Source organism: Rhinopithecus bieti, unplaced genomic scaffold, assembly GCF_001698545.2.
Source record: "Rhinopithecus bieti isolate Rb0 unplaced genomic scaffold, ASM169854v2 scaffold_3875, whole genome shotgun sequence".
NCBI classification, from domain to species: Eukaryota; Metazoa; Chordata; class Mammalia; order Primates; family Cercopithecidae; genus Rhinopithecus; species Rhinopithecus bieti.
Genome location: NW_016804422.1, coordinates 1,944,687 through 1,957,691, shown reverse-complemented (window position 1 = coordinate 1,957,691; position 13,005 = coordinate 1,944,687). Strand labels below are relative to the sequence as shown.

Here is a 13,005-nt window from a genome sequence, read left to right as displayed (position 1 = left end):
CTCACATGCAGAGTTGAGAGGACTTCAATGACTTTTCTCACAAAATAGCTGACTTTATTTTTTTGAGATGGAGTCTGGCTCTGCCGCCCAGGCTGCAGTGCAGTGGCGTGATCTTGGCCCACTACAACCTCCACCTCCAGGATTCAAGCGATTCTCCTGCCTCAGCCTCCTGAGTAGCTGGGATTACAGGCCCCTACCACCATACCCGGCTTTTTTTTTTTTTTTTTTTTTGAAGAGGAGTCTCGCTCTTTCGCAGGGTGGAGTGCAGTCACGCAGTCTCAGCTCACTGCAACCTCCCCCTCCCAGGTTCCAGTGAGTCTCCCACCTCAGCCTCCTGAGTATCTGGGACTACAGGTATGCGTCACCATGCCCAGCTAATCTTTGTATTTTTAGTAGAGATGGGGTTTTACCATGTTGGCCAGGATGGTCTCGAACTCCTGACCTCGAGTGATATGCCCACCTCCCAAAGTGCTGGGATTACAGGTGTGAGCCAACATGCATGGCCGAGAGAGATTCAAGTTAGGGAATATTTATGTGTCTTCACCTGGTCCTATATGGCCAAGCTATAGGCTAGCAGGACGCCCTGTGTATGCCAGTCCCAGGGATTGTTCTTTGACCCTTTGACCCCTCGGGAGCCAGAGTCAGATGCTCAGTGTGAGACTGAAACCCCAGGAGCCACAGCTGGTCAGAGCTGTTTTGTGAGCAGCCTCAGGAAGAACTTTTTGAACCTGGAACACATTTATCTCAGGGCCTGAGGCTCCCCCTGGAAATGAGGGTGCTGTGTTTGTGTGCATCTGTGGTAGTGGCAGCTACACAGCCCCACCTGTCTGGTGAAAGATCAGGCATCACTTTTTTCTTTCTAAACTTTTATTGAAAAAACCGAGGTGTGCTGGATCCCTGTTCAGAAAAGTCGCTTCTCATACCTGCAGGCAGAAGGACCACCTGTGAGGTGAGGGCAGGAGAAAGGAGGCATGAAGCATGGCAGAGGCCCCACCAAGGACAGGGTGACTTACGAATGGAGGCTATGGACACCACCTTCCACCTGGGCTGAGGACGTTCTCTTCTCAAACTTAAGCTCCCCAGAGTACATCATGGCTCTGAAGAGGGGCAGAGGTCAAATATGGGTAGCTGGCCCTGGACCAGCGCCTCTACCCATGTCCCAGCTTCCCAAGCTCACCGGACTTGGGTCAAGCTCTTGGCACCAATGTCCTGGCATGAGTGTTGGATGCCAGCAATCAGGTAAGGGACAAATTTGTGGATGGACCCTTTGTCCTGCACAGCACCAGACACCCCCTGGGCCACTTTGATCTTGTCAGCTTCACTGCAGGGACAGGCAGAGACACAGGCAAGGTCACAGCAGAGATGAGACTGTCAGTGTAGGATTAGGGTGAGGTAACTGGCTTGCCTGTCCCACCTGAAATATCTGTTCTGGCTGCTGAGGTGCTTGTCCATGGCATCAAGAGAACCCATACCGCGATATTTCTTTAGCCGGATCCCATCGGAAAAGAAGTACTCACCAGGGGCCTCAGTGGTGGCAGCCAAGAGAGAGCCCATCATGACTGTGGACAGATGGAGTGCTGGGTTAAAGCCTAAGCAGCACTGGGGAGACGTCCCACTGGCCTTCACGGGTACTGGGCCTTACCTGTGGAAGCCCCAAGGGCCAAGGCTTTTGCAATATGACCCACATTTTGGATTCCTCCATCAGCGATGACTGGAACACCAAAGCGCCGTGCATACTCTGACACCTTGTACACTGCTGTTGCTTGGGGCCGCCCACAGGCCAACACTGTTGAGATGGAGGAACACATGGGTGGATAGGGTTAATGGGGACAGGCAGTGGACCCTGTGGCCACATTTAACACCCAGGAGCTTTTGGCTGCATCTGCATCAGGACTGCAGCTTGGATGAGGAAGAGATGTGTCTGGGATGGCTGCTACCCCATGTGCCTTAAATAGTACAAACTGCTGTGCTGCCCTCTACTCACCCCCATGTGCACGTGCATGTGTGCAGTGCCCAGGACAGCCTCAGGCACATGCAGTCTTAGCAGCCGGGAAAGCCCCCGACCGTGCAGTTAGTCCCCAGAGGCACTGAAGTCAGGCCCAGCCCTTCCTGAATGGTGGGCAGCTCAGGCAAGGTTAAGGGCAGTGGTTGTGTGGGAGAGCAGGTTGTGGTGTGGAACAGGCAATGGTTGTGTGGAAGAGCAAAGGAGTTGGTCCCTGAGCCATGCCTACTGCAGAAGATGTGGGCAGGAAAGGGCCTGCCTAGGAAAGAAAGTCCTGCCCTATCAGCACCCCAGGAGGAAGAGGGGAGCTATGTTCTTGAGCACCCCCCACAAACCATGGCCTGTGAATCAGTTGGCCCTGCCCACCCATCAGCACCACAAACCCTGGGAGCTACAGCTACGTCAACCAAGCAGCCGGGCAGTGGGCAGCTGGGCCGCGCCAGTGGGCCGGGTTGGACTTACTATAGCAACCCGTGACAGTAGAAGGGCATTTGGGGCTGTGGGACTTTATGTCTGGAGGGATCTTGGGAGCCACTAAATAAAACAAACAGACCAGAGTTAAGAGAAGGTGCAGAGCAGGAGCAAGAAGGCCAGGCTAGGCAAGGGAGTGGCAGGTGAGGGATGACAAGACCTTGTCTTGCTTCCAGCCATGTCACCCATCCAAGAGGTCAGTTTGGCCCCAGGATTGCCCCTATTGGCGGACACTTGTTCCCATAAGAGTGCTTGGCTCCAAGGTATGTGGGGCCTGAAACTGGGGTCTCTGTGGGCCCTATCAAAGTATATTCTTACCTTCCTGGGTAATGCAGATGGAGCCACTTCCCATGCCCACCCGCAGGGCATCCACACCTGCATCAATGAGGTTCTTGGCCTGGGCAGCAGTGACCACTAAGGTGAATGAAAGGAAAACATTCAGGTGAAGGTTAAGGTGGGAGCCCAGCTTATCCACTCCTACCACACATCCCTCAGGGCACACTCTTGTCTTACCATTGCCTCCAATGACTTGGAGATTGAGGTATTTCTCTTTGATGTACTTGATCATATTGATCTGGAAGATGGAATTTCCCTGGGAAGAGTCCTGGGACAGGAACTAAGTCTCAGACTGTGATGTGGCAGCTGCCCCTATTGCCCCAACCCACCTGTGTAGCAGCTCACCAAAACCACTACATCCACACCAGCCTGGGCGAGCAAGTCCAGCCTATACTTGTCATCTTCATGAGTGCCAATGGCTGCCCCACACAGCAGCTGTTTCTTGGCATCTTTGGAGGCTAGTGGGTAGTCCCGATTCTTCTTCAGGTCTGTCCGGGCAATGATGGCCACAAGCTCATCATCTTCATTTACAATGGGCAACTTTCCTGTGGTCAGGGCAGGACATGGATCAGGACCCTGAGCATTAGTTCCAGGCCCTTTCCCAGCTCTAGGACTTACCCTTCTTGCTGCGCTGCAAAATTTCGTTTGCCTCCTTCAGTGTGATGCCTGCAGGGGCTACCACCAAGTCTTCCCTCTTTGTCATTATCTACGGGGGAGGTGAGATGTGAAGGGCCAGTCATCAACTATGGTCAGTCAACTCTTTTTTTCTTTCCTTCCCAAGTAGCTGGGATTACAGGCAGGTGCCACCACACCCAACTAACTTTTTTTTGTTTTGTTTTGAGACGGAGTCTCGCTCTGTCGCCCAGGCTGGAGTGCAGTGGCCAGATCTCAGCTCACTGCAAGCTCCGCCTCCCGGGTTTATACCATTCTCCTGCCTCAGCCTCCCGAGTAACTGGGACTACAGGTGCCCGCCACCTCGCCCGGCTAGTTTTTTGTATTTTTTAGTAGAGACGGGGTTTCACCGTGTTAGCCAGGATGGTCTTGATCTCCTGACCTCGTGATCTGCCCACCTTGGCTCCCCAAAGTGCTGGGATTACAGGCTTGAGCCACCGCGCCTGGCCAATTTTTTGTATTTTTAGTAGAGACAGGGTTTCACCATGTTGGCCAGGCTGGTCTTGAACTCCTAACCTCGTGATTCGCCTGCCTCGGCCTCCCAAAGTGCTGAGATTACAGGGGTAAGCCACTGTGCCTGGCCTATGGCCAGTCACCTCTACATGCCCTGCCTAATTCAGAGGTGAAGTTCTATGGACCACCACGTTCATACATTCAAACCCAAATCACCCTTCCTCAAGGGAGCCCAATAGTTCCTAAGCAGTATGGTATTAAATGAGGGATGAGTAGAAAGGACAACATGGCACAGGGAGCAGCCTCTTACACTATGGAATAAAGAGGACCACCCAGGAACAATGGCAAGAAAATGAGGGCAGACCTCGAGCACTGCCCCTACCTTAGGGGTTTAAAAAAACAAAGCATGAATACTAGCAAGCATTTGGGCAGTTTGAAAGCCTCTGGTGGAGAAAGGATGCAGAAACCCAATGAAGGAGTCAGAAACTTGGCCTGACATTCCTCTTTCCTAGAGGGGAGAGGCTATCAGAGATGTCATACAGACAACAGAAACCTCTTGTCTTCAACCTGGGCTGCCAGAGCTTGGATCTACTCTGCCAGTGGCACCCACCTCTTCCAATAAACAGTCATGTTCCTCCTCTTTGAGAAAATCAATATCCCTGGAGGAGATGATGCCCACCAAGCGGCTCCCCATCCGGCCTGTGTCTGTGATTGGGATACCGCAGAAACCATGCCGGGCCTTGGCCTCAAAAACATCCCGCACACGATCCTTGGGACTGAGGACCACAGGGTCTGTGATGAATCCCTGTTCGTATTTCTGGAAAGGGATGGTGAGAAAGGGTATCGCATCTTTGAACTACTTTCATCAGGCTCTTGATCTGAAGCATGGGGTCTCTGCTTAATGCTCCCTTTGGCAGTGCCACAAGACCAAATCACACCAACACATCTTAGAGGAGACATGGGTAGGCTGGAGGTACAGTCCACCTGGTCTATTGCTGCTGCTTTAAGAAACAGAATCTCAGGGTCTTCTCAGTAACTGAACCCCATGGTGGGAAAAAAGAATACTAAATTAATAGAATAAACCCCTACTCCCACCCCACCCAACCCCACCTCAGTGCAATTCCCAGGAGTGCTTGCTAATGATCTTTGCCCTTCTGACCTTCACTTTCCGAACTTCATTGGCCTGGAATTCAGGTGTACAGTTGTGGTGGATGAAGCCAATACCACCTGTAAGCTACAGGATAAAAAGAGAAATACTAAGTGACAAGAGGCAGGACTGGATGCCTTTGGGGAAAGGCGATGGCGTCCTTGCTCCTTCCCCCACACCCCATGGGGCTCACCGCCATTGCTATGGCCATCCCAGCCTCTGTGACTGTGTCCATGGGAGAGGAAACCAGTGGGGTCTTAAGGGTGATTTTCTTGGTCAGAGCAGAAGTCAGGTCCTGAGGAGACAAAGGTCAACCAGTGTGGGAAAGCATCTCTTACTCCTCAAGGTGTTACTGAGTCCCCCACAAAAAGGCACTTTTGTATGACCTGCATGCTAACCAGTAACATGATCCCATAAAATCCACACCCAAGCCCAATCTGGTGAGGTAGCCCAGAGACCAGGTGACAGTAGCACCTTAGCTCACCTTGATGTTCAGGACCCAATTCCTGATCATACTTACCACCTGGTCTGCAGTGAAGTCGATGTACCCAGGGAGAATGAGAAAGTCACTGCGAGGGAAGGGAGTGAATTGGGAGTAAAGCTCTCAGGCATAGGGCAGCATGAGACTCCATCCCCATGTATCAATCAACTCGTAACCCATGTGAGCAGAGAGTGGCACTGACAGAGCCTGTGTGTCACAGACATAGTACAAGGTGGAAATGGGGACAGGGGACCTTTCATGCCACCGAGCTGTCATCGGTGCTCCTGGCACCCTAACAATTCCATGTGTCTGGAGCATGGAGTCTCCAGCCTGAAATTCCAAGCACTACTGAGATGTTTCTCCGTATCCCAAGCACCGCTCCAGATGTCTCAACGTGAGCCCCGGAGGTGGGTGGCCCCCGGAGGTGGGTGGCCAATTCCCGGAACCTGTCCCCGGCGCCCACGCCCAATAAGGCTCCACGGAAGCCCCCATCTGGCCTTTTCACCCAGCATGCCGCCCCTCTCTTCGCCCAGGTGAGCCCCATAGGCCCGCACTTGTAGGTGAGGCCGTCTCCGCAGTTGAAGAGCTGCTGTGCTGTGAGTCCGTCATCTGGCACGTAGGATGTGCCCCCACTAATCAGGTAGTCGGCCATGGTCAACACAGGACACCGCCGCGTGTCTCCGAGGACCGCGCCGCAGAGACCTCTACCGTCTGGGCCGCGCCAATATAAACCAGCCGACTTCGTCACTGCGCCGCGCACGTTGCTGACGTCAGGTCGTAATACGCGCGGGCGGAACAGACCCGCTTCGCTACGGCGGGGGCGGAGCTGGCGCTGAAGAAACAGCGCATGCGTACAGCACACACTGGCCTCATCACTGAGGAGCCGATTTCGAGTCCCACCCCCCTCCCCCAGGACCCAGGCCAGTTCAATTAACAGGCAAGGCTTTACTTCCACTGTCCCGCCGGGCTCCTCCCCAAAATAAAGAGGCGTTGTTCACTAGCATGTTGAAAAGACGTGCTTGTCATTCTTAATAAACAACTAGAGTAAGAATACATTAAGAGAAACAGAGTGGTATCTTTATATGATACACAAGTGTATGTTACAAGAATTCGATCAGGCACAGGAGCCTCAGGTTTTAAGGCCTCAATGTTAGGCCAAAAAAAAAAAAAAAAAAAGCATGGTAAAGTTTTACTTTAACATCTAAAATGTCACTTGTCATAAAGGAGGGTGCAATAGAAATTGTCTTTAATAAATCATAATTGAAGTTCCCCTCATTTTTCTTCCATTATGATGCTAAATTTATGTTTGAGCATGAAGAAAGAAAAGAACATCGTTCCCCTGTAGTCAGCAAAGTCTGTCAGCCCAGTGGAAGTCAGCTGGGGAGATTCCCTTGCAGGGTCCATTCATCATTAATTCCATCTCTCTTGAAGATGGAAAGGGGCCACATTTAACAGTCCAAGCCCTTTCCCCAGGACCCAGACAAAAATAGAGTCAGTCAGCAACTTTCTAGACATATGATCTCAAGGAAACCCAGAGCCACCATTGGCTGAGGAGTCTGCCGCAGCAGGTTTATGAAGATGCAAAGGGGGCAAAGTTTTCTTTTACATTTTAAACAGAAGCAGCCTGAAAGGCTTCGTAACTACACCAATAAAAAAAAGAAAAAAGAAAAAATGGAGGCCTCTTCTTTAGTGTGAAAGTCTCTCTGGTTTTTCCTGGCTGCTTTCTCTTGCACTATGGCCAAGGCATCTCAGTGCATAGTGCTTGCATTGGCCACTGCGATGGCCTCCTGAATTTCTCTTATCACCAGGATCCGGGTCAGCATTTGTCCCATCTGCTCTCTGCTGATAGGCTGGACTGAGTACCAGATTGGGCTGTTGGGGGCCACCACCGGCTCAGGTGTCAGGTAAAAGGTGTCATTCCGGCCTTTCACACTCTGGGGGCTGAAGAATATGTGAATAAAAGTTGGGTACCACCAACACAACTTAAACCCTCCCACCTTGAACCTCCCAGACAGATGCTGTCTGCAAACAGTAAGGCCCCAAGGTATTGTGGCACAGCTACTGAATTCCATGCAGCCACCACGCACTACATCCTGGTCCTCCTTTGGGACTACTGCAAATCCCCCAAATGTTGGGTTGTTTCCCTTCTGCCCCTCCTTCCCACATACCAGCTGTGATCCATCACTGAATGCACCAGCCTAAGGCTCCCATGGACTCATATGAGTCCATCCTTATCTTACTTGAAGCCAACTTCACTGCTCAAAGGGTCTATCTCCAAGTCTTTGCACATGTTGTGTTTTGTTGTTTGTTTGTTTTTGAGATGGCATCTTGTCTCCAGGCTGGAGTGCAGTGGGGGTGATTTCAGCTCACTGCAACCTCCGCCTCCTTGGTTCAAGTGATTCTCCTGCTTCAGCCTCCCGAGTAGCTGGGACTATAGGCACGTGCCACCAAGCCCAGCTGATTTTTGTACTTTTAGTAGAGATGGGGTTTCGCTATGTTGGCCAGGCTGGTCTCGAACTCCTGACCTCAGGTGATCCACCCACCTTGGCCTCCCAAAGTGCTGGGATTAGAGGTGTGAGCTACTGTGCCCGGCCTCATGTTGTGTTTTCTACCCACTAATGATGGCCATTACACTGGGGCCCTTAACTTGGGTTCACTCCCCTCCCCCTAACCATGCTGTACCTCTATTAAGTACTTGGCATCCTGTATCCTCTAACAGTTATTCATCCATCCATTTAAGATTTATTTAAGGGTTACTAGTGCCAGGTCAGCACCAGGTGCTGATATTTAAAAAAAATGGGCAGCAACAGTATTTCCTACCTCATGGAGCTTACAGATAGGAGGGGACACAGGTAGCAATTAAAGTTATACAAATACAAAATAACAAACAGTGATAAGTGCTACCTAGGAAACAGCCACAGGGAAGAGGTGGGGAATGTGGAAATGCTTCCCTGATAAGCTGCGTTTAAGTTGAGAAGAGGCATAATATGATGCCCTTGAGTGGAGAGGAGCTAGTGTGGCTAGGGAACTAAGCTCCACAGATATGAGGTTAGCAAGGGGGAGTGCATGAAAGGAGCTGTCTGCCATAAAAGAATTACTATGTAATGAGAAACCACTGAATGGGCAAAAGGGAGAAAAAGCTGAGAGAAGTCTCACCTAGATTAATGGTGGCAGTGACAAAAGGTCAAGGTCAGGAAGCAGGGCCATGCTCAATATGTGAGGAAGATAGATTCTCTGTACCTTCATATCCTTTTCGTGAAAGTTGACTGTAGGGACCTGGTACCCCTTTTTCTATCAGTGCTAGGCACATCACACACATTTGAAAAGCCAGAGCAAGGATGCTTCTACATTTAGCTTTCTGGAAGTGTTTTTATGTGGTTTGGGACTAGAGAATGCCTTTCCTGTGTGATAAGCTATCACACAAGTGAACATGCACACGCATAAACACACATGCACACACATGGACAGCCAGTCACAATAAAGCCTCCTCACCATTTGAAGAGGTAGAAATCATAAAGCTTGATGGGACATCTCAATGGATTCTCTGGATTTTCCGTCTGTTCTGCATACATGTCATCTGTAACTATAAAACACACATCCCCACCACCACAGACCTGGCATCAGACTGCCTTACCTCAGACCCAAATCAGGAACCTTAGGCTTTCAGCCAGCCCCACTAGGAAATACAGGGTCTGGGGAGGAAAGGTATGAGGCATGGGCAGTGACTACTAAGGGAAGAGGCAGCTATTCTCTCTGGGGCTTCTCTGCTTCTAGGAGGAAAGTTCAGAATTTTTGGCTGGTGAGAAGGGAGTGAATTTTATCCAGCAAATCTCAACCTTTACACTTATTACTAGCCTCACAGGCACAAGGGCAGGACAAGTAGCACCTGTTTTTACCATTCCTGCCTCCTTTCCCTACCTTTCTGGCCAGTCTGGTGTATTCCAAGGGCCTTCAAGTACCGGATACTCGTGCTTTTATCCTTGGGATTAGAGGGGTTCTTCTTCGTCTGTCGCAAGACCTTGGAGAAGGCCAGCTTCATGTGCTGGTCCACTGTCTTCAATAGGAAGTACCTGGATCACAAGTAAAACGCAAGGCAGAGGGAGGGGTGCCGGGAGGATACCATGACTCATCCTCTGCCCACTGGTGCTTCAGAGAAGCCACCACCCACATTCCCAAGATCTAGGCAGGCTTGTACCCAACCAGTATCCAGTGCAGGAGCTACATCAAGATGGATGGTAGGGGTCTGGCAAGGGTGTTTGCCTCACTGGTTACCAAACAAAATGCAGCCAAGTGGGGTTAGGGCTTTCAGTAGCCCAGTTTCTCAAATATATGTCAGAGGAATTCAGAAGGCCTCTTGGATAGTTTCCACACTCTTCACTGGACAGATGCCAGCAGTGGAGCCTCTAGAACACTTACTTGGTATTAAAGAACATGAGGGTGGTCAGCAAGGTGGAAGGGGAGTGAGCCCCAAGCTGCTTGCACTCCCACAGCATCTCCTCAGTCACATGGCTGGGCAAGACATAGCCTAGGAGGAATAGAGTACTGTTACAACAAGAGGACAACAGGTGATCTCTCAAAGGCACAATATGGGAGGTGTGAAGCATAAGGACCACACAGGGGTACAAATTTCATCAGGGGACTCTCCCTAAAGTGTGGCAAAAATCATCTGGAAAGCTTGTTAAAACACAGAGAGCTGGGTCCCAACTTGTTTCTGAGGTGGAACCTGATGATGAGTATTTTTAACACTACACTTGAGAACCACAGCCTTACATGATTGTTGTTACCCTCTAATCCAAGGCTAACACAGGGCAAAAAGACTGCCCTCAGAGACAGTGAAGTACAGAAAACTATAAACCAAACTCTGCATATATGCATACTTCTCTGAGAGTGTACAGAGCTTTGCATATTTTCAAAGGTGGTCCAGGACCCAAAGAACTGGCATGCATGCCCGTTTTCCTTACCAAGTCTTCTCTCATTTCAACCGTCTCTAAAAAGCAAGGCCAGCCGGGTGCGGTGGCTCACGCCTGTAATCCCAGCACTTTGGGAGGCCAAGGCGGGTGGATCATGAGGTCAGGAGATCAAGACCATCCTGGCTAACATGGTGAAACCCCGTCTCTACTAAAAATACAAAAAATAGCTGGGTGTGGTGGCGGGCTCCTGCAGACCCAGCTACTTGGGAGGCTGAGACAGGAGAATGGTGTGAACCCTGGAAGCAGAGCTTGCAGTGAGCTGAGATTGCACCACTGCACTCCAGCCTGGGCGACAGAGCCTGACTCCCGTCTCAAAAAAACAAAACAAAACAAAACAAAACAAAACAAAACAGCAAGGCTATTGTCATTCATTCTCTAGATAAACAGGAGACTGATACTCTTTGGGAGATTTTTTTTTAATTATTATTATTTGCTAAGATACAGGGTCTCTTCTACAAGGCCAGGCATGGTGGCTCACACCTGTAATCCCAGAACTTTGGGAGGCTGAGGTGGGAGAACTGCTTGAGCCCAAGAGTTTAAGACCAGCCTGGGCAACATAACCAGACCCCATCTCCATTAAAAATCAAAAAAATTATTCAAGTGTGATGGCGCACACCTGTGATCCCAGCTACCAGGGAGGCTGAGGTGGGAGGATTCTTTGGGCCTGGGTCAAGGCTGTAGTTAGCCATGATCCACCACTGTACTTAAGCCTGGGTGACAGAATGAGATCCTGTCTCAAAAAAAAAAAAAAAAAGAGAGATGAGGTTTTGCTCTGTCACCCCAGCCAGAGTACAGTGACACAATCACGGCTAACTGCAGCCTTGAGCTCTTGGGCTCAAAGACTCCTCCTGCCAGTTTCCTGAACAGTTAGAAATACAGGCGTGAACCACCACGCCTAGCCAATATGACAGTATTTGAACTATTACAAGATCCCCCCACAGAGCTGGTGTTACTGTAAGACCCTAGTTCATAAGTGAACCCAGAGCTAGGCATGGACAAAGGTCAATAATTTGAACAAGAGCCCTGGTCAGCCAGGTCTGCACCAAAGAAAGATAACATTTGACATGACCACCAAGGCCCCTTCATGTGCTGAAGTCAGTCAGTATGCACATGTTTGTGCACTGGGTGCATAATGAAATAGCAGCAGGCAACAGTATTCTCCTATAGGGTTTCGGGATTCTCCAAGCAAGCAGTGTTATGACACTTACTGGAAGCAGAAAAAAGAACATTCTGCCCAATACACTCCGCTTCTGTGTTCTGTGCTCTTGCCAGAACAAAGCTGGCTGTCTAACTAGAGTAGTGCACTTCCATCTCTTCAAGGCAGTTCTGACTCTATTTTTTGTATACTTTTCAGCTATTTTGTGACCCAGTGGCAATGGGAAAAGTTTTTCTGCTCTTAGACATATCTGAAGCCCCCAAGATCCAGGATGAGCAGAAAACAGCCCTTCTCAGCAAAGAAGGATTCAAGGAATCCTCCCACTTGAGCCTCCCTAGTAGCTGGAATCACAGGTGTGCGCGATCACACTTGACTAATTTTTTTGATTTTTAGTGGAGATGAGGTCTTGCTATGTTGCCCAGGCTAGTCTTCAACTCTTGGGCTCTAGCAATTCTCCCACCTTGGCCTACCAAAGTTCTGGGACTACAGGCGTGAGCCACCATGCCTGGCCTTCCTTTTTTTTAAAAAAAAAATAACTGTTCTCCTGGGAACAATTATTGCCATACTTTGGCATGTTCCACTTCTCTGGGTTTGCTCTGCCACTTGCTTCCTCTGATGTCACTTCCCTAATTTTATTCTCTTCTCTACAATTTGTAATAAATTTGGCTGGATGTGGTTATTCATGTCTATAATCTCAGCACATTGGGAGGCCAAGGTAGGAGGACTACTTGAACCCAGGAGTTCAAGACCAGTCTGGGCAACACAAAGAGACCCCGTCAATACAAAAACTTAAAAAAAAAAAAAAAAAAAAAGCTGAGTGCAACCGCTCAAGCCTGGGTCCCAGCTCGAGCCCAACAGGGCAAGGCAGCAGTGAACTATGATCGCAACATTGTACTTGAGCCTGGGAGACAAAGCAAGACCCTGTAAGAAAAAGTAAAATGGCCCGGGCATGGTGGCTCATGGGTGTAACCTTGGGAGGCTAAGGCAGGAGGATCACTGGAACCCAGAAATTTGAGACCAGCCTAGGCAACATGGCAAAACCTCATTTCTATGAAAAAATATAAGAACTAGCCAGGTGTGGTGGTGTGCACCTGTAGTCCCAGCTACTTGGGAAGCTGAGAGGTAGAAGGATCGCTTCAGCCCAGGAGGTACAGGTTGCAGTGAGGCAAGATTGTGCCACTGCACTCCAGCCTGGGAAACACAGCAAGACCCTGTCTCAAAATAAAAAAATAAATCAAAATAAAATAAAACAGACTCTATTGACTGAGGGCAAGGGCTCCTAACATGGAAGTAAGGGGCTATAGATAAAAAAACCTA

General features: G+C 49.8%; 2 protein-coding genes across 4 annotated transcripts in view; both read right to left on the bottom strand.

Moving 5' to 3' along the window:
• Nucleotides 1–849: 849 nt before the first annotated feature.
• Nucleotides 850–6,538, bottom strand: IMPDH2 (inosine monophosphate dehydrogenase 2). 3 transcript variants are annotated; one of them, XM_017868134.1, is made up of 15 exons: nucleotides 6,117–6,538; nucleotides 5,602–5,650; nucleotides 5,275–5,376; nucleotides 5,094–5,168; nucleotides 4,545–4,751; nucleotides 3,428–3,515; nucleotides 3,155–3,354; nucleotides 2,987–3,077; nucleotides 2,792–2,887; nucleotides 2,465–2,536; nucleotides 1,643–1,786; nucleotides 1,415–1,559; nucleotides 1,178–1,321; nucleotides 1,014–1,097; nucleotides 850–923 (listed from the first exon to the last, which is right to left on the bottom strand). In XM_017868134.1, the coding sequence occupies exons 1-15, from the start codon at nucleotides 6,212–6,214 to the stop codon at nucleotides 902–904; spliced, it is 1,617 nt and encodes a 538-aa protein (XP_017723623.1). In that variant the 5' UTR covers nucleotides 6,215–6,538; the 3' UTR covers nucleotides 850–901. The 3 variants fall into 3 exon arrangements, with proteins under 3 accessions (XP_017723623.1, XP_017723626.1, XP_017723625.1); XM_017868137.1 differs by having other exon boundaries at nucleotides 5,602–5,609; XM_017868136.1 differs by lacking the exon at nucleotides 2,465–2,536 and having other exon boundaries at nucleotides 6,117–6,300.
• A 27-nt stretch (nucleotides 6,539–6,565) lies between these two features.
• QRICH1 (glutamine rich 1) overlaps nucleotides 6,566–13,005 on the bottom strand; it is a 69,658-nt gene continuing 63,218 nt past the window's right edge. Inside the window, exons 8-11 of the mRNA XM_017868143.1 lie at nucleotides 9,979–10,087; nucleotides 9,481–9,632; nucleotides 9,055–9,145; nucleotides 6,566–7,503 (exon numbers count right to left, since the gene is read on the bottom strand). Coding sequence (XP_017723632.1) covers nucleotides 7,311–7,503; nucleotides 9,055–9,145; nucleotides 9,481–9,632; nucleotides 9,979–10,087 — 545 coding nt within the window. The 3' untranslated portion in view covers nucleotides 6,566–7,310. The remainder of the gene's footprint in view (nucleotides 7,504–9,054; nucleotides 9,146–9,480; nucleotides 9,633–9,978; nucleotides 10,088–13,005) is intronic.